The sequence below is a fragment of the Talpa europaea genome (assembly GCF_964194135.1).
Source record: "Talpa europaea genome assembly, chromosome: 2".
Lineage (NCBI taxonomy): Eukaryota > Metazoa > Chordata > Mammalia > Eulipotyphla > Talpidae > Talpa > Talpa europaea.
Window position 1 is genome coordinate 147,934,873 of NC_140068.1, and position 24,916 is coordinate 147,959,788.

Here is a 24,916-nt window from a genome sequence, read left to right on the forward strand (position 1 = left end):
TGCCCTGCCTTCCTTTGGCACCTGGGATTCCTTACTCAGACTTTTATAGGTTCATGTTCATCTGACATGCCTGCACCTCATTGTAAGTGCCTTACATCCCACATCCAAGGATGGTGGGGAATTGCTGGAAGACACGCCGGACCCCAGTCAGGCCACCTTAGTTCTAGTCCCAAATGTGATGCTCGGGGGCTGTGTGACCCCGGCCATGTCAGCCACGGTCTCTGGGCTGAAAAATGAGATATTATTACCAGGAATAATATTACCTCCTTACCTGGAAAATGAGATATTATTACCTGGGCAGATCGACTGAATGGATCACCGTGCAGTGGCTCAGCAGGTGTGCTCTGGAACCTGAGTTTAAGTCCTGGTGTTACAGCTTCCCCAAAGGTATGCTTCTGGGGGTGATGTCTTAATCTTTCTAACTAAATGGACTTATTTATAAAATGAATACCTCAAAGAGTTGTAAAGATTAAAGGAGTAATAGAGGCAAAGGACTTAGAGCAGTGCCTAGTGGGATGCAGTATGCACCCTAAATGTTAGCTACAGTGCCACTTCGATAACAACTTCTACTGCTACCACGACTAGTAACATTGTTAGCTGACCAACCATGGCATTAACTTTAATGGGGAAAATGGGCGACAGTGTGTTTGTGGACATGGTTGTAGGACATCACAAATGGAACATTGTTAGCTGACCAACCATGGCATTAACTTTAATGGGGAAAATGGGCGACGGTGTGTTTGTAGACATGGTTGTAGGACATCACAAATGGTCCTGAATTCCATTCACTCTTCCCTGTCTGCTGATCCAAGGATTATAAGGCTAGGATTTATGGAGTGGGAGGCAAGCCAGCTGGAGGCAGATTCTCAAAAGATTATCTCTTACATATTTCAAGGGTTTTCTTTGTCATGGCTAAGGAGACAGAAAAATCATTTTTCTCCCTTGTGTCCATTGAAGTCATATTTTTAAAGAATTTTCATTCTAAATCATAACTAATTCACATGGTATGATATTCATGGAATAAGGCAAGCCACAAGTCTTTCTGTGCAATTTTAACACTTACCAAGTATAGGGGGTTCTTTTCTTAGAGTGAAAAGATGGATTATTTAATTCCTGAGGGACTAGATGACTCTCTTTTAGCTGGTGGAAGGAAGCTTCTTTGGGGAGCAAATGGACTCCAGGGAGACAGAAGTCTCAAAGATGAGTTGTTGGAGAGGACCTCCCTTGTGGTACAGGGGTTAAGTCTCAGCACTATGAAGCTATTGGCAGCCACTGCAGCACGAGTTTGATCCCTGGCCAGCGAGGTGACCCACATGGCGCAGTAGACCTACCTGTCTTGCCCGCTGCTGCCCTTAGTAGTGTATTTCTGTCAATCCGTCCATTCTGCTCCCCACTCTGCCTCTGGTGAATTCTCTCCTCTCTCTTCCCTCCACATCCCGCACCTCTGATCTGTACCCCAGCTCTCGTGTGCATAAATAAATAAATCTTAAAAAAAAAAAAAAGAGTGGTTGAAGAGAACTTTGCACCCTGGCAACTTAAATCCTTCTCCCGCTGTACAAGGTTGAGGTTGTGGGAGGAGATTGCAAGCAGTGACTGAGCATCTCAGTTTACTTCATGGTTTTAACCTAGAGCTGAGTCTTTTGGGGCCATTACCTTTGTGTCTGAGTTTCTTGAGTAGTACAATGGGGATTGTTGGGAAGATTAAAAGAGATAACAGGTTTAATCTAGGCAATAGATTTAACATATCAGTCAACATTTGTTGGGCTTGATAAGCTTACATGCTCAGTAAATGCCAATTGCTATTACCTAAAGTTTATGTGTTTGAAACAAAGGCTAATGGATAGTGGACTGTTTCGACATGTATAAATCCATTCTAGGCTAATGAGCTTTTGACAGACATAGGAAGAGGGAGACAGGGGAAGTAGCTGGGGAGCCCCCTTCAGTAGCTGCTGTTTTCATCAGTGAGTAGGAGACATTCACTTACTCCAAAACCCACAGTCTCCCTCACCACCTTTGTTTTGGGCCTTGGCTTACTTTCTACCCATCGGCCCAAAGAAAATGGAAGCTGTGCTTGAGTAGATTTTTTACTGGGCAGTGTTTTGGGCTGAATCATGTTCCCCCCAAACTCAAATACTGAAGTCCTAATGTTCAGTTCCTCAGAATGTGACTGTGCTTGGAGAGTGTCTTTAAAGAGTAATGAAGTTAATGACCTCCCTGGTGGTGCTTGGGGTTAAGTCTTAGGACTATGAAGGTATCAACAGCCACTGCAGCACAAGTTCGATTCCCTGCCAGGGAGCTACCCACATGGTGCAGCAGACCTCTCCTGTCTTGCCTCTACTCCCCTCAGCAGTGTGTTTCAGTAGATCTGCCTGTTCTGCTCACCCCACTCTGTCTCTGGTGAATACTCCTCCCCGCACCGCTGGTCTTGTATGCATAAATAAATAAATCTTAAAAAAATGAAGAGTAATGAAGTTAAAATGAATTCATTAGGGTGAGTCCCAACCCAGCATGACCAACATCATGGAGGATATTTGCACACAGACATGTACAGAGGGAAGAACATATGAAGACTGGGGACGAGATGGCTGTCTGCAAGTCAAGGAAAGAGGCCTCAGAAGAAACCAACTTTGTAGAACCCTTAAATCCTTATCTTTAGCCTCTAGAATTGTGAGAAAACAAATTCCTGTTGTTTAAGCCTGTCAGTTTGTGGTACTTTGGGGAGCTTCAGCAAATGCAGACAGACATCTACTAAATTCTCTGAGTGGTAGAGTTTTTGGGGAGAATGTTGGAAGTTGAGCGGCAACCACACAATATAATGACTAAGAACTCAAGCCAGGTAGATACCCCGCCTCTGTTACTCATCAGCTTTGTGAATTCAGCCATTGTAATTATTATTTTTTCCTTCATTTCCTCACATGTAAACTGGGAGTAAACTACTTCATAAAGCTGTAAAGCTTAAATGGAATCATTATCTTGGGGTTATCACTGTGCCCATGGTAAGCACTCAGCACATGTCATTCATTATCATAATGAAATAAAAATGTGAATTAGAAGTTTCGTTATTAATCATGTACATTAGTTATCGCTCTTAATATTCACTTATCTATGACCTTGGAGCGACTTGGCTCACTGCAGATTTAAAAGCATTTCTTGTTAACATTCCAAGGAGTTTGGAATAAAAGTAGAACAAGGATCTCTTTCAAAGTGCAAAGTAGCCCAGGAGTCTGATACAAACACTTTTTGTTCTGTGGAACAGAAAGCAACGACATTTTTCATACTCTTCCCCAACCCCATTTATTGGTAGGGTGCAATGCAAAAGAGTACTGTTTGTAGAGGATGATGACTTGCCTTTAAATAAGGAATTGTTTAATTAGATTGGTTTTGTCTTGGAGCATATAAGGCAGTGTTGCAGAGAAAAACATTCCAGGCCTGGACAGTTGCCGACCTCATTGGTGAGCCACTGGTAAACCACTGTAGGAGAAGAAGAAACAATTTGGGACTGTTAATATTAGCTATTTGTTAAAAATAGCCTGCTTGCATTTCTTCATTAGGAGGAAGGCAGTGTTTTTTGCTCCTGGCAAAGTTTGTTTTTTTGGTTGGAAGATTATTAAGACCATAGAAGAGAAATCCCCACATGGTGTCTTCCTGGCAGCCCATTAGAACAGAAAGATTTGGGACTGAGTTTTCAAATCGGAGCCCAGTTGGAATGTGCTTTGGTGAAATAAAGAAGTCAGATCCTTGGGCATGTGGTTTATTTTCCTGTGGTGACCTTGAAATCTTGCAAGAGCTGTGGAAAGTGTGCCCTCCCTGGATCCGAGTGAAGTCAGGCTTGCTTGCATCGGAGTCTCAAAACAGCTCTGTGCTGCTGTTTCCTTACACGTCAGGGCCCATTTGATATTTTAATTGTGGACAGATTTTTATTGGACAACATGAATGAAAGTGCAGCTTTCTTTGGTGCTGTGAAGGGAGCAGAAAAATAAAAACTGCATGTGTCCCCTGAACTGTGATGGCTTATTAGAATACCCCAGTACCAATTTTCATTCTTGTTGACCACCCACCTTGTAACTTTTGACCTGTTGCTGCCTCTGAGAAGTATGTTTTTCTTGAAGATGAAACTTTTTATAGGGTGTTTGTCTTCCTGCCTGTGACTCATCTCCCCTAACATAATCCTCTCTCAGTCCATCATGTCCTTGCAAATGGCAGGATTTCATAAGATGAAACTTTTTACAGATTCACGTTTTGTCTTTCATTTATGCTTGAGTTCATTCTCATTAATACAGTTCTGAGGATAGAGTAAGTAGAATTAAATAAGAATTTCTTTTCTTTTCTTTTTTTTTTTTGGTGGGATATATCAGCCATAGACTTTGTGAGTTTCTCAGATGACCCCCCAATTCTCTCTCTCTGTGAGTGTGTGTGGTGAGTGTGTGGGAAGTTCCACTGCAATTGTCCAAAATATTTGCCTAGATTACCAATGTCCAGATGTTGACAGTCACATTCACTTTTACATTTTATCTTCACTGTTTTCCATATGCTACTCTTGTTTTTTTAACACTTGTGAATATATATATATATAATATACACACACACACACACACACAATTTCACTTATTGTTTCCTATTATAACAAATGTTTTCATCTTCTGATGATGCTTTATAATGTCTGTGTTTACTAATATATTCATTGGGGGTATGAGCAATTACTATTCCTCTAGAGTCCTATATTTACTTAGTTTTCATTCTTTTTAAAGATCTAGTGGGATTTATAAAACAGTTCATGAACTGGGTAGCATCTCATCTGGTGAGCAGAAAGAGACTTCAAGGGCTTATTCAAGATGAAAGACTTTGATAGAAGGGCGGAACAAAGAAGTTCTCAGCAAGAGCAAGGGAAAGTGAATGTTCTATGCAGGAATATTAGAAATCAGTCTACCGCTTCTCATTGACCTGAGGCATTTTCATTAGTTAGCTTTTACTTCATTTTGTTTTGTAAATAATGCTCCAACAGTTTTTCAACACTTAGCTCTCTATCATCCAATGAATATATTTCTAGAAATCTGTAAAAAATGTGACTTACTGCAAATGCAACCATGCTACTTTTTTTTTTTAAGATTAATTTATGTATACAAGAACTGGGGTACAGGTCAGAGGTGATGGGGTTGGGGGGAGAGGATTCACCAGAGAACAGAGTGGGGAGCAGAACAGGCAGATCTACTGAGATACACTGAGGGGAGCAGCGGGCGAGGCAGGAGAGGTCTGCTGTGCCATGTGGGTCACCTCCCTGGCGGGGGATTGAGCTCATGCTGCAGTGGCTACGGACAGCTTCACAGTGCTGCGTCTTAACCACTTGCGCCACCAGGGAGACCCCCTATCAAACTACTTTTGTAAAGGATTCTAAGGCATGCTGCGTCCTTTGGTTACATCATGGATTAAGCAGTAACTTTACTTATTATTGAACTTTTGTGTTATTCTTGATACTGGAAATCACATGGAAGTAAATTTTTTGTGCATGTAGCTAATAATGGGAATAATAACGGCTTTGAAATTTATAGCCACAAAACGATGATATAAGAAAATAAGTAAATATAATAAAATTTTAAAAATATGTAAAATTTATAACCACAGAGAGCTAAAATAATACCTTTTAAATTTCTCCCCACTAAATTTAGTTTTCAAGCTAACTTGCCAATTCTAGGCACTCACTTCCTGTCTCAGACTGGTTATTCAAAAGGTTTGTCTACCTTTGCACCAGGGAATGAGTTCAGTTTGCAGAACTGTGCTACCTGGGTGGGGCCATCTGGACCCTGTGCCACTGGGGCCTTGATTGCTGCTGCTGAAGCTGAGGCCATCCTGTGTTCTGTTGTCTTGGCCTCTTGCTGCTACGTCATCTGCTACTCCTGCAACCCCTTCCTTGGCTCCAGGTGATGCTCAAAATTCTCCACAATCCAATAGCAAAGCCTCTTCGGGCCTCTCTGCTGTTCCCAGTGCCTGCGCTCAGGCCTACATTGAACCTTATAAGGTCCACATCCCTGACGCCATCTTGGCCTCCCCGAAGCTGCCTGTCTTCACAGGGCTGGCCCTCTCCAGCTGCTTTCTGAGGAGCCAGGCAACCATCTCTTCTGCTGGCAACTGTATTGCTCCTCCAGCCTTCTCCTGGGATCCCCTGGGGTTGTGATGTGGCACCTTTGCCCACACCCCTTTCTGCCCTCAGGTCTAAATTCTAATCCTGTCTCACTGATTCCCTCCTTCAGCTCACTACCTAAATTCTCTTTGAGTGCAGAAAATAGCCCCTTCCATCACCAAGAGCTTTTCTTCCCTCTAGGATTATGGTAGAAATGCCACACTTTCAATTCTTCAGCTTAGCTGTTGATCCAGGAAGACCAGTTTGGGAATTAAAAAGACAAAAGGATCATTCCTAAGTTTCTGGAGACTGCTTTGATTGAGCTCCATTTTAGGTTTATTAAACTACACAGGAGCTGGGACAGAGATTGAAACGCAGAGATTGAGTCTGTGTCCTGGCCTACTTCGCCGCTTCTTCACTCATCACTGGGAAGATTCCGGTCACTGAGTGTTGGGTGGGCAAAGGGCTCAGACAGCAGCAGCCAGAAGGAGACTGGGGAAGCCACTCCTTAGCAGCTTACCCATAGTGGCCACACACTGGGTTTATTCTGAGCATACTTTGTGCAAGTGTTCATTTAGAAGATATGGAGTAATATTAATAGCAAGTGCTGGGCCTCCCTGGTGGTGCAAGGGGTTAAGCATCACACTATGAAGCAGTCTGCAGCCTCTGCAGCATGAGTTCAATCCCCGGCCAGGGAGCTACCCACATGGCGCAGCAGACCTCTCCTGTCTCCCTGCTGCTCCCCTCAGCAGTGTATTTTGGTGAATCTGCCTGTTCTGTTCCCCACTCTGTCTCTGGTGAATCCTCTCACCCCCTGCACCTCTGGCCCATACCCCAGTTCTTGTATGCATTAATAAATAAATCTTTAAAAAAAATAGCAAGTGCTTAGCAGTGCCAGCCACTGTCTGAGCTTTTAAATTCTATGATCCTCAGAACAATCCTGAGAAGCTGCTCCGCTGTGCTTAGCTCCATCACATGGACCAGGAACCGAGATGTAGTGGTGCTGTAAGTGCTCTGCCTGTGAGTTGGGGGGGCTGTGCTGACTCTGGCACCCCTGGATCTGTTGCTGGCCACAGGGTTGTAATGGAAAGTAGATATTTTTCTCTTGTAGTTACAATTGGTGCTCTGTTTATGAGAGATCAATCACTTTTAAAAGGTGGCTTTTTTTATTTGGGATGACATGATCCCTTCACTGTTCTGACTAGTCTCTGTGCTTATTTAGGTAACCTCTCACCAACTTAGGTGTTGCTCTGAAACAGAATACGAGTCCTCAGTCTCAACTGCTGGCATCACCAGGGTTCAAAATCTCTATCATCTCAGGCCCGTGATTTGCTTTCCCGAGTGGTGTCATTTTTAAAACCTTTTAAAAATGGAACAGCATGCACATTAAAAATATACACAAAGGCGATGAGATTGCTAGAATGAACGTTATGTTGCCAGCGCTCAGTTTCAGCCATTTTCAAGTCATGGCTAATATGTAACCTCTACATCGTGATTCCTTTATCTCAGCACTATTGCATTTCGGGCTGGAAAATTCTTTGTTGTTGGAGACTGTCCTGCAGCTCTTTGCTATTTTAGCATCCCTGGTCTCTCCACCCTGTAAGGAAAATAGAGCAACTCAGCCTCTTTCTCGCCTTCCCGTCACCAGTCTCTGGGGCCGCCACCTGCGGGTTTGTTCCCCCCTCAGGTTTCGTTACCCACAGGTGATAATACATTATTGCAGAAAGCGCTTAGAAGTATGAACACAGGGCACATGCACCTGTTAATACTGGGCTGGCATTGGGGAGTTTGAGGGGCTAGGAGGCTCGGTTGCTGCAGGCTGTTTACCCAGTTCCCAGCTCCAGCATTAAAGGCATGTCAGATAGAACTAAAGCTCCAAGATTCTTTCTCTTTGCCTGAATCAACAGTGAATCTACCCAGCCTGGATGGTTGCAGAACACGCCCCCTGCCCTTTCTGGTTATGACAACCAAAAATACACCCCCACCCCAGGGTAGGGTATAAACCATCAACGTTTGAAATGAGTTATTTATACTTCTTGTTCCCCGTCTCCTCAAGATGATCTGGAAGCAGATCTCATACATCCAATCACCCTATTTCAGGATTGTTTCTTCAAGATGATGCCTCTGGTTTTGTTGGCCCTTTAGAAGAAAGGAGCAAAGATCTAATCTTCTTCCTATATGATTTGTTGTCATGGCAGCTCGCTGCTCATGGGCAGAGAGATGATCATAATTCCTACCAGCTACTAGTGTTGATGTGAGTTAGCAAGGACAAGGAAATTTGTATCATCCTCTATCCTATGCCTTTTTAAAAATGTGGTAAAAATCTGTATATCGTAAAACTTACTGTTTAGCCACATGCAAGCCTCCAGTTCAGCTACTAAGTACATTCTCATTCATTGTGCAACCAACCCCACTGTCTAGAACAGTTTTCATCTTGCAAAATTGAACTTTAGCAATTACATTGTAATTTTCTTGAGGAACTGTGGAACTGTTTGCCTACTGGCGCCACCATTTGCTATTCCCACCAACAGTATGCAAGATTCTAAATTCTCCACCTCCTTGCCAACACTTATTATTTTGTGTGTGTGTGTGTGTGTGTTTTTTATTTATAATAGCGATCCTAATGGGTATGAAGTGGTGTTTCATTGTGGTCCTGCCAGTACCTTTTAAATTGTACATCTGGTAATTGAAGAGCAATTGTGCTGGAACTCTCTGGGCCTAAGAGGCACTGTGTTTTTTGTTGTTTTTTTTGGTTACCACTTTTTCCTTGGAACAGTTTTTCATGGAACATACAGTGCACCATCATGACTCACTCCTGGGAAGAGCTGGTGGAGTGGGTTGTGTTTGTGTGCACAGGGAAACTTAATTCCTTACAAAGTCTGATTTTCAGCATTTACTATTAGCAGATAAGGGAAAGGAATCTGGTTAGATGTAGAATCAGAGACTCGTAGGGCCAGAGAAGACACAGAAACCAGTTCTTTTTTTTTTTTCCTTGAATATTTATTTTATTTATACAAAAGCTGGGGCATAGGCCAGAGGCATGGGAAGGTGAGAGAATTCACCAGAGACAGAGTGGGGAGCAGAACAGGCAGACGGACTGAAAGCACTGCTGAGGGGAGCAGCGGGCGAGACAGAATAGGTCTGCCACGCCATGTGGGTATCTCCCTGGCTGGCTGAGAATCGAACCCATGCTGCAGAGGCTGTGGACAGCTTCACAGTGCTGCGCTCAACCTGCTGTGCCACCAGGGAGGCCCAGAAACCAGTTCTTGCAAAGCATGTATTTGGCAAAAAATAGTGGGGGGTTGCTATCCTGATCACATTTAGTCTCGACCTGAGTGTATGTCAGTGTCTTGCTCTCTGTCCCCAATATCTGGCCTGTGGAATCAACCAGTAAATATTTACGGAATTACTCACCCAGCTGAAATCTGTGTCAGAAGTGGGACATTCATTCAGCTACACTTTATATTATGGTCAAAAGTGGCCGATTACTTCAATGGCTGTGTGAGCGCTCCCTCTCCCTCCTTTCATTCCCTGCGCTAGAAAGATCAGATGTGGTTTCCCCAAGGTGCGGCCCTCTTCCTTGGAGGTAGATTTGGGGGCATCTTGATGAGGACCAGCCCAGCTCAGTGGACTTGGGGCTGGTGATCCAGTTGGTCGTGGGTGCCTGTGTCGGTCTCTCTGTACTTTTCTAAGTTAGTTCTCGCTTGTCTGCAAATTAGAATCACCTGATTCCAACACTGCAGTCTTGACAGCAGGCCAATTATATCGGAATGGCACCCACGCAGCAGTACTTTGGGATGTTCTTAATGTCCCTCAATTTTTATCTTTCCTTCTCTTTTCTCGATTGTCCATCTGAGCCTCATCCCACTTGACGAATGAAAGTTCTCGTCATTTGGCTCCAGAGGGCATGTAATGTAATAAGTGAATCTTACTTGACAATTCCTTGTAGGGTGTTTATGTTTCTCCCAGGTTAGATAAGCTCCTGAAGATAAGGTCCTACCTGCCTTTATCTCCATCCTAGTAGTCCTCAAACTTGGGGAGGGAGGCTGGTAAACCATAACCTTGTGGGGTCCACCCTGGGGATGTCTCATATCAGACTTGTGGACGGGACCTGAGATTTTGCCTTTCTAACAGGTTTCTGGGTAACGGTCCAGAGAGCACAGCTGTATCCTCAGAATCATTCCTCATATACAGGGGGGTTGGGGGCTTAGGGAGCAGGGGAGTACCCAATAAATTTGGCTCCATCAGAAAGGATGGGGCAGATCTCCCTGTGGTCATTCGCCTGTGTCCATACCTTCCACTGTGCTGTGTCCTAGTTCCTGGGCCGAGAGAATGAGAGAATGTGTGATTGGTCACCTACAGATGAGCCTTACTTTTTCCTTTCCAGTTACCAGTTCCTTCACATTTTGAACTTTGCTTAAGATGGTTACTTTTCAGTCCTCCTTGGTGGCACAAGGGGTTAAGATGCAACCTATGAAGCTGTCTGCAGCCTCTCCAGCACGAGTTCAATCTCCCACTAGGTAACTACCCACATGGTGTGGCAGACCTCTCCTGTCTCACCTGCTGCTCCCTTCAGCAGTGTATTTCAGTCAGTCTGCCTGTTCTGTTCCCTGCTCTGTCTCTGGTGAATCCTCTCACCCCACTCCACCCCACTCCTTTGGCCTACAACCCAGCTCTTGTATGCAGAAATAAATAAATCTTTATTTAAAAAAAGATGGTTAACTATCGAAAGCTGTGTGGAGATTCCTCAACCTACTAAAGATAGAGCTTCCATATGATCCAGCAATTCTACTCCTAGGTATTTACCCAAAGGACACAGAAACATCAATTCCAAAGAGCACCTGCACCCCTATGTTTATAGCAGCACTGTTTACAATAGCTAAGCTTTGGAAACAACCCAAAAGCCCAAAAATAGAGGACTGGATCAAGAAGATGTGGTCCATATACACCATGGACTATTACTCAGCATTCAAAAAAGATAAACACATGCAATTTGCAGCAACATGGATGGCGCTGGAAGGGATCATGCTCAGCGAAATAAGCCAGAAAGAAAAAGAAAAATACCGGATGGTCTCACTCATAGCAGGAATCTAGAAAACTTAAATAAGGGACCAGGAAAAAGAATAACTATAAGAAAGAAAAAATCGATATCAACAAACAACTATGAACCAGAGACACAGTATGGGGGGCGGGGAGAAGGAGGGCTTGGGGTCAAAATAAGGGGGTTGCAATTGTATGGGGAATATAAAAATAAAATAAAATAATGGTTAGTTTGCTCTTTATTTTGTTCATGTGTCTGCATGTGTAGCTGCTGGTTGTGCATTTAGACGATAAAAAGGTAGGACCACCTATGCGGGACAGGATCCCAGTACACTTTCTTTTGTGTTTTATAGGATGACCATTTTGGGAATAGGCTTTGGAAAGATCTCCAAACAGAAGGAACTCTGCACAGTTAAAAAATAAATTCCCTGAACCTATAAATTATTAGTGGTTCAAAGTAGTCTTAGCTTTTACGGGGAAAATAAAATGAGCCCAGTGGAGCTGGGCTGCCCCCTCCAGCTCTCCTCTTCAGCACAGCCCTAATGAAATGTCACCAACCGTAGGTTTTTGTAACAAAACTCTGGAGAAGCTGAGGCTGAAGTTGAGGGTTTATTCCAATATTTATAGCCTTGATCCCTTTGTAGTCAGCTGCCTTCTAAAGGTGAGTTTATGTTGAAGTTTTCATTCTGAACACTCAGTTTAAATTGCTTTTCAATGTTACTAATCTTGAAACCACTTACTATATTTTGGTTTTGTTTAAATTAGCTGATCTCTGTGAGTGTCAGGGATTACTTTTATGTTTCTTTCAGGCAAAATATTCTTGAGAAAATGATCCCCAAGAATTTATCAGAATGTTTGCTCTTTTTGGCAATATTTGAAAGTTTAATGTTGGTGGTTTCATTTTTGTGGATTATTAGAGTCACACCTTGGATTTGAGCGCTGCTCTTGCTGATGTGGGGTTAATTTAAAATGAGAAAATTAGAGTGAGCACATCTGATGATTACTTTGGAGAGGCATTTGATTTCTTGCTAGCAAACAGGGAACTCAACTTCGCAGAACTGGATTTGGTGCATTTGTGCCTCTTAAAAAAACATCATCTTTATCTTGTGATTGTACTGGGTGGTGGAAGGAGGCCCAATAAACTGACCATGCAGTTATTTCTGGTCCTTTACATTAAAAGTCTCCCATTTGGGGCCTCCCTGGTGACTCAAGGGGTTAAGACACTGCCTGTGAAGCTATCCGCAGCCACTTCAGCACAAGTTCTATCCCTGGCCAGGAAGCTAACACACATGGCTCAGCAGACCTCTCCTGTCTTGCTCTCTCATCCCCTCAGCAGTGTATTTCAGTCAATCTGTCTGCTTTGCTCCCCACTCTATCTTTGGTGAATCCTCTTATCCCCCTACATCTCCCCTACCCCCGCTCCTTTGGCCTACACCCCAGCTCTTGCATGCATAAATAAATAAATCTTTAAAAAAAAATAGAGTCTCTCATTTGAAGGTTGGAAAGCAAACTTGGCTAGTTTTAAAGGGTCGGAAAAGAAACTGTTGGGTTTCTCATTGCTGTACCAGGTGAAGTTACTGCTGTCTTTTCATATCACTTCCAAACACTCAACTGAGAAAAAACCAAACCCAAGTTTGAGATGCACCTGCATATGGAAACTGAAGATAGTAGAGAACATTCACACACAGGCAGAACAGTAAAAGTTTTCTTTTCTTTTTCCCCCCATAGGTGAATTTTGTGGCATGCCAGGTGTTTGCTCTGTTTGCTGCGTTCTGGTTTCGCCTTTACTTAAACCCTGCTAAAACCAGTCCTGATGTTCGCCATGCTTTTGCTACCATTTTTGGCATCTACTTTGTCATCTTTTGTTTTGGCTGGTGAGTACAAGCCTCATCATTTATAAGATTTGTCATTCGAGTATGTTCTGGCAATATTTTTGGCGTTTTCCAGGCATGAAGGAAAGATTATGCATGGTATCTTCTACTATTGCAAAATAATGGGAACGTCACAGGAAGCTCCATTACTGTCAGAACCAGAAATCGGTAACCTGACTCCTTTAGAAGTCAATGTGGTGACTTAATGTTTAAAATTAGATGCCTACCGATCTCCACCTACCTATCTCCGCCTGAGTTATATAAATGGAATGTTCGAAGGTTAATTTTCTCAAGGAGGAACCTTTCCTAACTGTTGTAGATACTGGCTTTTTTCTTGCACTGAATTGGTGTTCTTGCGTTAGCAATTCTTGCTAAACATGAGTCTTAGTCCTGCACTTAGAGTAGAATAATCACTTTAGTGTAGGTCTTAGCACGTTTGAGTCATTCTCTAACAGAGAAAGCTTGTAGATTAAACTGTCCTAGATAAGTTGGGCAAACATGCTGGGAGAGGCACTTCTTGGGGAAGAAGTTTTAGGAACCAACCTTTCTTGAATGTTGGAGTATTTGTGGATTTGCTCAGGGTACTCAGCACACTGCTTTACCTGGTTCAACAGAAATTTGAGAAGGGATGATAGGTATTTTGAATTAGCTGCTGAGTAGATGTCTTGGTGTCTGGAAAGCTCAATTTGGTTCTGTTACTTTAAAATTTAAAAAAAGAAAAAAAAAGTTTTGAGGAAAGAACACATTTCTTCTAGACTCTCAATTGTGGAAAAAAGTGTGAGCATTCCATTCAATCTCAAGTGTGAGATTCCTGACATTACCAGCACTGCAATTGGCAGACTGCATCAGGACTTCCTAGTATCATATCAGGATATAGGATCTTAATTACAAAGAACAAACATACTTGATTTTTTTTTCTCCTATTTAAACTTAAGCTGATGAATCACTTGCTTTTTGGAGGGGGTGAAGGTGGAATACTGGAGTGGGTGGCCAATAGGTTTGTTAATTTGAAATATGCTCAATTTGCTCCTTCCTCCGTGCTGTCTTAAAGGTACTCCATACATCTCTTTGTGCTGGTGTTAATGTGCTACGGAGTCCTGGTCACCGCAAGTGTATCCACTATTCATAGGTAAGACCCCAAGATGAACAAGACAAGATGAGATTTTTCACAATCTTTGAAATGTATTTCCAGGATAAAAGGGTACCTTCTCCATTTGCCACAGGTGGCCTACCCTAAGCTCTCTAGGCTATCAAAAGGTGGGCTGGGGAGAGCCTTACAGGCTGTGAGTCTAAAGAGAAGGCCTTATGAAAATGGTGGGTTGCAAATTGGGCCTGCACTGAAAAAGTGTCGGAATTGGCAGCTCTCTCTGCCAAATGCTCATTAGAGTGAAATACTACTTAGCAATGAAAAGGAATGAACAGTTGATACACACAGTGAGATGATGAATCTCAGAGTAAGTAAGTATGTTGAGTGAAGGAAGCCACACAAGTTCTGTTCCCAAACATGCAAACTAATCTGTAGTCATGGACCAGATCAGAGATTACCTGGGGTGAGTTGATGCAGAGAGATATGAAGGGGATCATAAAGAGGCATGAGCAAACTTGGGTGGGGTGATGGCTATGTCTGTGATCTTGAATTTGGCTCTGATTTTCTGGATGGGTACGTATGTCCAAACTTAGTGTATTTTAAATATGTATAATAAAGCTGTTCAAGAAAAAATATGCTTACTCTGATATTTTGACTGCAGAGTATAGAAGTAATTTCATTCTGTCTTGGAGGCTATATGCTTGGATGATCAGTAATGATACCTCGGGTATCTGTTTTTGCATTGTCTGTTTCTCATGGTCTTTCAAAAACTTCAGTATTAATTCTGTCTTTCAGTAACACTGGGATGTAAGTCCTATGAAAACAAAGCCTTTTCTCTTTTGTTGACTATTGTATCCTTAGAGCTTAGAACAATACCTGGCACAAGTAAAGTCTCAATAAATATTTATGGAACAAATCACTGAATGTCTTTGGAAAGACATGATGCTTTTATGACTTCTGATGACTTCTCTGGAAAAATACATGTCTTATTTCGGCTTCAGAAAGCTTTTTGATTAGATTATTAGCACAATAGTTCCCTTTTTAAAAACCACTGAAAATGCACTTTTCAGTGGATCGTCTTGTAATTCCTTAAAATAAGTTTCTGGTTTTCAAGGGAAAAATATTTTTGCATGCTTTTAAATGTTATAGTCATCCAACTTAGTAGCCAGCTGGGCTCTGAAAATTTGAACTCGCATCACCTCTCTTCTAAGTGCCCTCCTTGAAGGAGATCATGTTCTCCCTTCAGAAGGGAAATAGGAAATCCGTATTTCTAACTTGGAAAGAATGGTTTTTGGAAAAACTTATTATTATGACAACATGCTTTTTTTTTAGTGAGGGGTGGACATGCCTGGCTTTTCCTAAATTTGATTTTGGATGCCATCACATGATTAATAAAAATGTTGCCACAGCTCTTCTCCAGCACATTTCCAAGTTCATTATACATTGTCATTTATCAGCTTTCCCCATGGTGGCTGATGGGGTGCGGTCCATTTTTCAGGGGGTCAAGAACTTACATGCACACTTACTTGGTGCCTGGCCCAGGCTCTCTCTTAGTTTCTAGCCAGGAATGGAATGCTCCAGTTCTGGCAGAGCCGAGCCGTTTACAGACAGGCTGTGACTGTTTCACCGCAATAATATTGTGGTAGCAGAGAGCTCTGTCATGAGACCAAAAAAAGATGCCAGAAGTTCTTCCCTCTTTCTTGGCTGCGTGGCCGCCAATTCTGCAGAAGACTGGAGTGGTTCACAGTTCCTGGTGGGTGGAAATTGCTCCTATTGATGCAGCTTATATGAGAGTTAGGGAACCTGGCTCCTTCCGGGATGGAGTTTGGACAAATCACCCACTGATCTCTGGATATCAGATTTCTCACTTCTGCAAGGTAGGGGTTCTGTGGTAGTTCTCTTCAAAGCCACACTTTCATGGTTCTTGGTGAATTCTTTGTGAATTACTCTCTCCTCCCCTGTCCTGAGCCTGTTATGAAAACGTGAGAAGAGGAGAGATCAGTATTTACTGCCATGTAGAACTAACCTGCTGCTGGATTGGTGGTTGTTATTCAAGATTCGTCTAGAGAGTTCTTGACAAATCATGTCTTCCCAAGCCACTGTGTTGTCACAGACATTCATGATCATATGGGAATCAATTGAGGCAAAATATAGTTTGTATCTCCTGGGACAGAAGGAGAGATTGGTGTTGTGGTGACTGGTTTTAGAATTTCTACATTGTGGCAAGTCCTAGGCTAAGCGCTCTTTAATATATTTCATTATTTTTAATACATAAATTATTTCTTAGCATTGCAGATACAACTCTTTCACTTGCAAGTATATTCTTTCTAGGACAAATCTATGGGATATAGTTGTTTTTTTTTTTTTCCTGCGATGAGGAAATCAAAGTTCAAAGAGGTAAAGATTCAGTGAATTTTCACCAAGTAAACACACCCAAGTTCCCACAACCTGTGTCAATACGGGAACATTAGCATCATTCTTGCCCTAATCTCTGCCACACCCCTCCTTTTTAAAAGAGCCACAGATCTAGATGTTTCCCACCATAGATTACTTTGGTCATTACTAGGATTTGAACTTGGGTTGTTGGTCTGTCTCCAGAATGCTTGCTCACTCTACCACTCCTGGATTCCTGACATTTTTTAGACTTGTCCAGGGCACGAACACATTGCCTTACTGTTATAAATTGGACTGGCTTTTGTGAATCTAGCTCTTGTTGAGGAGAAAGAGTAAGTAGCAGGAAGGGCTGTTTTTGAAAGGGCCGTGGAACAATCTGTCTTTTGAGTTGATTTTGTGCTTCTGCCTTGACCCTCCTGGTTGGAGACAGGGGACAGGTACTGGAAGCAAAAGGCCCAGCTCCATTCTCCTTCTGCTTTGGCTGTTAAGGAGTTGGTGTCTTTGCTTTGCTTACCATCTTCTTGATTTGGAAAGGGTTAAGGATGAACCCAAATTCTGGAAGAATCTTTTTTGGTTTAGTATCATATTTGTTTGCAAAGAATGGTAAAGAGAATGTAAAGTTACATGATGCTTTGGTTCCAGAACTTCTTTAAGCTCATCATCCAGTTCTCCCTTGCTGCCAAATGAATTTTTATTATCTCTGCCTTCTTAGTTCTTAAGTTAATCTAGTCTTCATGAATGTGAATTTCAATCATTTCTAGATAGTGGGAGCAATTGGAGACTTTTAAGATAAGTAGCATCTATTTAGTTGACACACATGACCATCCTTGCATTTCTGGAGCTCCAGTCTAGTAGGGGAAGTAGTAGTTAATGAGATCATCACAATGTATCTTTTTTTAAAAAGACTTATTTATTTATTTATTTATTTGTTTATTTATTTATTTATTTATTTATTTATACAAGCACTGAGTACAGTCAGAAGCGCAGGAGGGTGAGAGAATTCACCAGAGCCAGAGGGGAGGTGTGTGTGTGTGTGTGTGTGTGTGTATTTTGCTGGCTTAAGTATTGATGAATGGTCAGGAGGCTGGGAGGTGGGAGTTGAAGCCCCAAGTTGGACAGGAAGCATCCTGACCAGAGCACCAGAAAGGCAAATAACCTAAGGACCAGGTAGGGAAAGAGAAGTCGAGCAAGAGCCTTGGAAGAATTAGCCAGAGAGGTGGGAAGAAAACAAAACAAATGGAAGCCAAGAGAACAAAGTATTTCAAAGAAGGGAATGGCCAGCAATATGGTGATTATTTGCATTTTACAAAACTCAGTGTTTAAACATAATGGCTTGAGAAGAGGAGAATCTGAGGCAAGACCTTATAGGTCAGTGGCTCCCAGCACTGACTGCAATTTGGAATTTTACTGCCCGCTGCGCCATCTACCAGTTAAACCAGCATATCTGAAGGTGGGACGCAGATACCTGGAGTGTGAAACTCCCAGGTAATTCCATTCTGCTGTCAAGGTCGAGACCCACTTTGGGGTACCAGGTGAGAAAAGGCAAGAATTCAGAGCAGTGTGAGGGAAGGTGAGAACAGGATGGACTGGGGTACGGTTAGACCATATAGGACTTTGTGGCCAATTGTCTATGGGGGTGAGGGTGAGGAAGAGAAAATTGCTTCAGACCATTATTGTCATGCATAATAATCTGATCTTCTGTCTTTGTGGTTTCAGATACTCCTTTTTTGTAGCAATAGGATACCTTACGATGTGCCACATCAGTCGGATATACATCTTCCACTATGGAATTCTCACTACAGATTTTTCTGGGTGAGTATCTTCATGGGGGGAGGGAGGCTGACTGCTGAGTTGAACTCAGTCTCTTGGGGTGTGTAGAGATAATATGTGCATCTGAGAATCACCAGTGACTGATGAAAGCAGTTGGAAAGACCGCTAATGAGGTTGAGGTTAAAGATTTGATTGCTCTGTTGGGCCAAGTACAGCCACCCTATCTGTCCTGCCACCTGTTTTTTGTAGACAGGTATACTTTGGGATCCAATGGTGCACCTTTTCATTTATGGATTGTGTTGTATTGCTTTTTTTTTTAAGATTTATTTATTTTATACAAGAACTAGGGTACAGGCCAGAGGCGTGGGAGGATGAGAGGATTCACTGGCGACAGAGCAGGGAACAGAACAGGCAGACTGATGAAATACACTGCTGAGGGGAATAGCAGGTGCGGCAGGAGAGGTCTACTTCGCTATGTGGGATTCTCACCAGCAGGCAGGGATCGAACCCGCGCTGCAGAGGCTGCGGACAGCTTCACAGTGCGGTGCTCAACCGCCTGCGCCACCAGGGAGGCCCTGTGTTGGATTGCTTTTTACTCTGATGGTAGAATTAAGTAATTGTAACCCGAACCTTATGACCTGCAAAGCCTAAAATATTGACCATCTTGTGCTGTTACTGAAAAAATTTGCTTACTTCTATTCTAGTACCCTTAACCCATATTTGGTATTTACCTTTTATTAATAATAAAATCCATGAATGAATTAATTCAATAAAATTAATTTATAAAATTAAAATTAATTAATTGATAATAGTACAGAAATTCTTCCAATACTGGCCAAATAGCTGCTGTCCTGGCCCCTCCCCCAGATGACCCAGACTTCCAGCAACTGAAAAAGCAATGCTCGGGTGTCTGATCTAGTTTTAAGTCTTTTGTATGTCACGATGGTCTTTTATTATTATTTTTGTACAGTATTATTTACTTATAATTATTTATTATTTATTATCATTTTTGTACAGTATTTGATTTCTCCCTTCGGGGTATTCCCTTACATCTCCCACCACTATCACACCTGCAGTCTGTCACCACTGTCCCTTGTGCCCTTCCCTCCCCTGTTTTGACCTCTCTCCTGCCTCCTCCCCCTCTCTGGATGCCTCAATCTATGGTCAGCCTGTAAGTTTTGTCTTTTTTCTGGCCCTTTGTTTGAGTTGTCTATATTATGAATATAAGTTCAGCCATCCAATATTTATCTTTTTCCTTCTGACTTATTTTGCATAGCATAATCCCTTCTAGCTCCATCCATTTGCTGCAAATGGCATGAGTTTATCTTTTTTGATTGCTGAGTAGTATTCCATTGTGTATATATCCCACATCTTCTTGATCCACTGATCTGTTTTGGGGCATTTAGGTTGTCTCCATATCTTAGCTATTGTAAACAGTGCTGCAGTAAACATAGGAGGGCAGTTTTCCTTTTGAATCAGTGTTTTTGCATCCTGTGGTAGATTTCTTAGGAGTGAAATCACTGGATCATATGGTAGCTTCATTTACAGCTTTCCATTGTTGTCAGTGTGGTCTTAACCTGTGGGCCTCCAGTCTCCTGATCGGTCCCTTGATGAAGATTGAAGGGTCATTGAAAATTCTATGTCTGGTTGATGTTCATCCAGGAACAACTTCCTGTGGACCTTGAGGAATGGATATTAGCCCGTGGATCACACTAAGTATCGTCCATGTTACTGTCCTAGGATTTTGTTTCCATTTCTGCATCAGTCTGAGGTCATCATCCGATGAGTTATTGGAGAAGGAGCAATGACATAAAGAGGTTACAACTCTGGGCCTCCCCAGTGGTGCAGCATTTGAGCGCTGGGTTGCAAAGCTGCCTGCAGCCTCTGCAGCACCAGTTTGATCCCCGGCTGCTGAGCGAGGGTCCCACATGGTGTGCAGACCTCTCCTGTCTCTCCTACTGCTTCCTTCAGCAGTGTATTTTGTCAGTCTGCCTGTTCTGCTCCCTGCTCTGGCTCTGGTGAATTTTCTCACCCTCCCCCACTTCTGACTGTACCCAGTGCTTGTATAAATAAATAAATGAAAATCTTAAAAAAAAAAATAACCTGAGAAGGGCCTCCCTGGTGGTGCAGGCTGTTGAGCACCACACTGTGAAGCTGTCCGCAGCCTCTGCAGATGTGAGCTGTGAGTTGTAACCTCTTTTTTTTTTTGAGATTTATTTATTTATAGAAGCACTGGGTACAGTCAGAAGCGCGGGAGGGTGAGAGGATTCACCAGAGCCAGAGTGGGGAACAGAACAGGCAGACTGACGAAATACACTGCAGGCGGCAGGAGAGGTCTGCGCGCCATGTGATTTCCTGAGGGAAATCATACAAAATTTGTCTTTTGCACTTGATTTATACCCTTTAGGTCCATCCATGTTGTTGAAAATGGCAGGATTTCATCATTTTTTATAGTTGAGTAGTATTCCATTGCATATATATACCACATCCTCTCTAGCCAACCATCTGTCTTTGGGCACTTAGGTTGTTTCCAGTTCTTGGCTGCAGTGAAAATGAAGGTGCACATAGCTCTTTGAATTAGTGCTTTTATATTCTTTGAGGAAATACCCAGAGCAGGATATTTAGACTGTATGGAATTTCTAGCTTTAATATTTTGAGGAACTTCATACTGTTTTCCATAATGGTGGCACCAATTTACATTCCCACCAACAGTGACAAAGGTTCCCTTTCCTCCACATACTCTCAGTACTTGTCATTCCTTGTCTTTTGGATAATAGCCATCCTCGTAGGTGTCAGGTGATAGTTTTTCTTGATTTGCATTTCCCTAATAGTTGGGGGTGATAAATGTATTTTCATTTGCTTACCACCATCTGTGTGCCTTCTCTGGAGAACAGTCTATTCAGAGCCTCTGTCATTTTTTATTTATTTTTAATTTTTTTAAAAGATTTTTTTATAGATAAAAGAGCTGGGGTACAGGCCAGATGCGCAGGAGGGTGAGAGGATTCACCGGAGACAGAGCGGGGAACAGAGCAGGCAGACTGAGGAAATACACTGCTGAGGAGAGCAGTGGGCATGACAGGAGAGGTCTGCTGTGCCATATGGGATTCTTGCTGGCCAGCCGGGATCGAACTGGCGCTGCAGAGGCTGAGGACAGCTTCATAGCGCTGCGCTCAACCTGCTGCGCCACTGGGAAGGCCCTTTGTCATTTTTTAATTGGATTGTTTGACTTTCATTGTTGAGTTTTATGTGTTCTTTATGTATTTGGGATATTAATCCCCTGGTGATGTATGCAAATCTCCCTACTCTAAATAAGGATACTCAAGTTTGTGTTTAAAGTCCTCCCTGATAATCTCCCATCTCAAGAGATTTAATGTAATCTCGAGAGATTTAATGTGTCTGGGCAAGTGACAGTCACAGTTTTTCCTTTATTAATTATAGGGCATTATTAAGTGTCATTATTTTTTTCCTGCTAAAATAAATGCACTGTGGCTTGCTTGTCATAAATCCATCTTCTTGGTAATGTCAGTTAACATAAAAGGAGAAGTATTCACCAAACTGAAATTGAATTATATAGGATTTTGTTGAGGGATAAGATACTGTTGAGGTTGAATCTGGTGTTTTAAAGCAGCCTGACTTGGTAGGTACTCTTTGAAGCATGCATGTGAGAAAACCTGAGTGCTTAGCCTGCTGGCTGCATTTTTAGAGTTGGGTCACAAACTGGAATTAAGTGGGATTGTATTAAATTAGTGTTTGTGTCAAGCAACATATATATGCTTTTAATTTTGGGAAACACACGTACTTGATTCTGGAGCTTGAAATTTTATTTATCATTCTGAAAGGAACCACATTTTCATGGGTTGGGACTGGTGTTCCACCAAGATATATTGTTATTGATGCTGCTAATACATTTTGTATCAGTACATGTAGTGGTGAATAGCCTGTATTTTCTTTGTGAATGTGGGCTGTTGAAGATACTAGAACATTTGCTGTTCTCCTGGGGAAGCTCAATAATAGCTTATAATAAAGTTGGTACTTGATTCCTTTTAAGTTTGAGATAGCGAGCTAAGTTGTTTTTTGTTTCTTTTTTTTCCCCACAGAAGGCTGCAAATTGAGTTTTCTTCTTAGGGAAGTAGCAAAAAGAAGCTTTTCCTTTTTTCAGGCTAGGCCAGATTCAGGCGGTAATTGCTCTCCCATCATGTTCACCATTTGAGTTGCCCATAAATTTTTGAAAACATTATGAATTGAGAATTGTTATGTACTGCTAGTGGGAATATAACTTGGTACAACTATTCTGGAAGGCAGTTTAGCCACAAATTTTAAGTAAGAATTTTTTAAACGTTTATATTCTAAATAGAGTAAGTTCTTTGGAGCTGACTTCCCTTAAGGAAATCACATTTATTTATAAGTTGTCAATAATAGCAAAACAAACAAACAAACAAACAAACAAACAAACTAGAAATATCCCAAATGATCCCAAATGAAGCAAATAATTAAATCATGGTGCAATAATTAAATATGTGTACAATGAAAACAGTGTCTTCAAAGAGTGTTTAAATGACACCAGGAAATGCCTAGGTACAATGGAAAATAAAAACCATAAGACAAATACATGTATTAAAATTCCATGTTTATGAATGTAGACATAGGTAGGAAAAAGAGTAGAAGAAAATGAAATGCTAGGACTGTGGTTCTGCTGGGGGACTTTGTTGGTATTTCAATATTTGTTTTATTCACTTGTATGACTATAACAAATGAGAAATCCTAGATGTTATTTTAATATATTTGCATGCATCTTAAAAGATAATGGTGAATATAACGTACATGAGTTGAACAATAACCATTTGTGTTCCCTATTACCCAGTAGAAATAGAAATTTCACCTGCCTGTATCCCTTTCTAGTGGAGGCCAATTGCCCTGCTGTTCCATGGAAAACATCCTCCTGTGTTGGTTTATGACATCCTGATCACCCCACTGACCAGCCCAGTGTGTGCAAACCACTGGATTCCAGAGGTCCTTACTATATATGGAAAAAAGATATTTGCAAAGAGATTTCAAGATTTGCTTATTTCATGTTGTTGCTGCCAACTTCTCAATAGTTAGCACAGTCTCTTGGAATTGAATTCCCAGGACACAAGCATATGTTATAACAAGTATGTTTGGTGAGCGCCTGTTAAAATGGAGACCTGGTGATTTTGTTGCTGAGTGCCAAAGCAGAGAGATGAAATCGTTGATAAGATTGATGGAAAGAGGCCAAGTCTATCTTACCCTGATCCACCACTGGATGGTTCTGATGAGTTTGGAGGAGTTCCCTGCCTTCAGTTGTGGTTCTAGGAAGGCTGATAGAATGAAACATTTCCTTTAGTATAACTCCTGGAGTCCCGTACTTTCTACCCCATGCTGGCATTGTTGGAGTTTGGGAGCTTTCCACTAAAGCTCTAAAGTGGACAGAGATGCTGCTTCCAGTCTACTGCTGTGCACTGCCCACTGTATCCAGGTGTCTGGGGAGTTGTGCTGGGTGCTGTCCTTTCTAAGTTGCAACTGATTGGACATTTGTTGTACTTATGTCCTCCCACCCTGTCAGACTTCTTGCTCTCTCCACTCTTTGCTTTTCTAGTATGTGAATATTCCAGGTGGATTTTTTTTTAATTTATATACATTTATGTCATTGTTCATTTTTAAACAGTGTTTGCTCCCCCTCCCCCCAGATGTAGTCCCATAGAATTTCCTTCCCCAGTGCACCCGTGCACCATCAGCTCAGTCCTCTGTGCTCCTCCCTCCCTCCCTCTGATCCCTCTCCCTCCTCCTCCCCTGCAGGATGTCTCTGGTTTATAGTTGTTTATTTATTTTTTGTTGTTGTTGTGTTGTTATTTCTTTTGTTATTATTTTTTTCTCTGATGCCTTATTTGGTTCACCTGTATTCCTCCTGTAAGTGAAACCATCCAATGTTTTTCATTTTCATTCTGACTTATTTCACTGAGCATAATTCTTTCTAGCTCCATTCAAGTTGCTGCAAGTGGCATGAGTTTATCTTTTTTGATTGCTGAATAGTATTCCCATTGTGTATATAAGCCACATCTTCTTGATCCAGTCATCTATTTTTGGGCATTTGGGTTGTTTCCAGGTTTTACCTATTGTAAATAGTGCTGCAGTAAACATAAGAGTACAGGTGGTCTTTTGAATCAATGTTTTTGTGTCCTTTGGGTAGATCCCTAGGAGTGGAATTGCCGGGTCATATGGTAGCTCCATTTTTAGTAGACTGAGGAACCTGCAGACAGCTTTCCATAGTGGTTGGACTAGTTTGCACTCCCACCAGCAATGTCGGAGAATTCCTTTTTCACCACCTCCTCGCCAACATTTGTTGTTGCTAGTTTTTTTGATATGTGCCATTCTTTTTTTAAAAATTTTTTGAAGATTTTATTTATTTTTACAAGAACTGGGGTACAGGCCAGAGGCGTGGGAGGGTGAGTGGACCCACCAGAGACAGAGTGGGGAACAGAACATGCAGACTGATGAAATACACTGCTGAGGGGATCAGCGGGCGAGACAGGAGCGGTCTGCTGTGCCATGTGGGTCTCTCCCCAGCCGGCCAGGATCAAACACACGCCACAGACACTGTGGACAGCCTCACAATGCGGCGCT

General features: G+C 42.1%; 1 protein-coding gene across 1 annotated transcript in view; it reads left to right on the forward strand.

The window, feature by feature from the left end:
• MBOAT1 (membrane bound glycerophospholipid O-acyltransferase 1) overlaps positions 1–24,916 on the forward strand; it is a gene marked incomplete at its 3' end in the record, with an annotated part of 103,309 nt that overhangs the window by 44,803 nt on the left and 33,590 nt on the right. Inside the window, exons 2-4 of the mRNA XM_084228023.1 lie at positions 12,884–13,029; positions 14,078–14,155; positions 18,224–18,319. Of these exons, the coding sequence (XP_084084149.1) occupies positions 12,884–13,029; positions 14,078–14,155; positions 18,224–18,319 (320 nt within the window). The remainder of the gene's footprint in view (positions 1–12,883; positions 13,030–14,077; positions 14,156–18,223; positions 18,320–24,916) is intronic.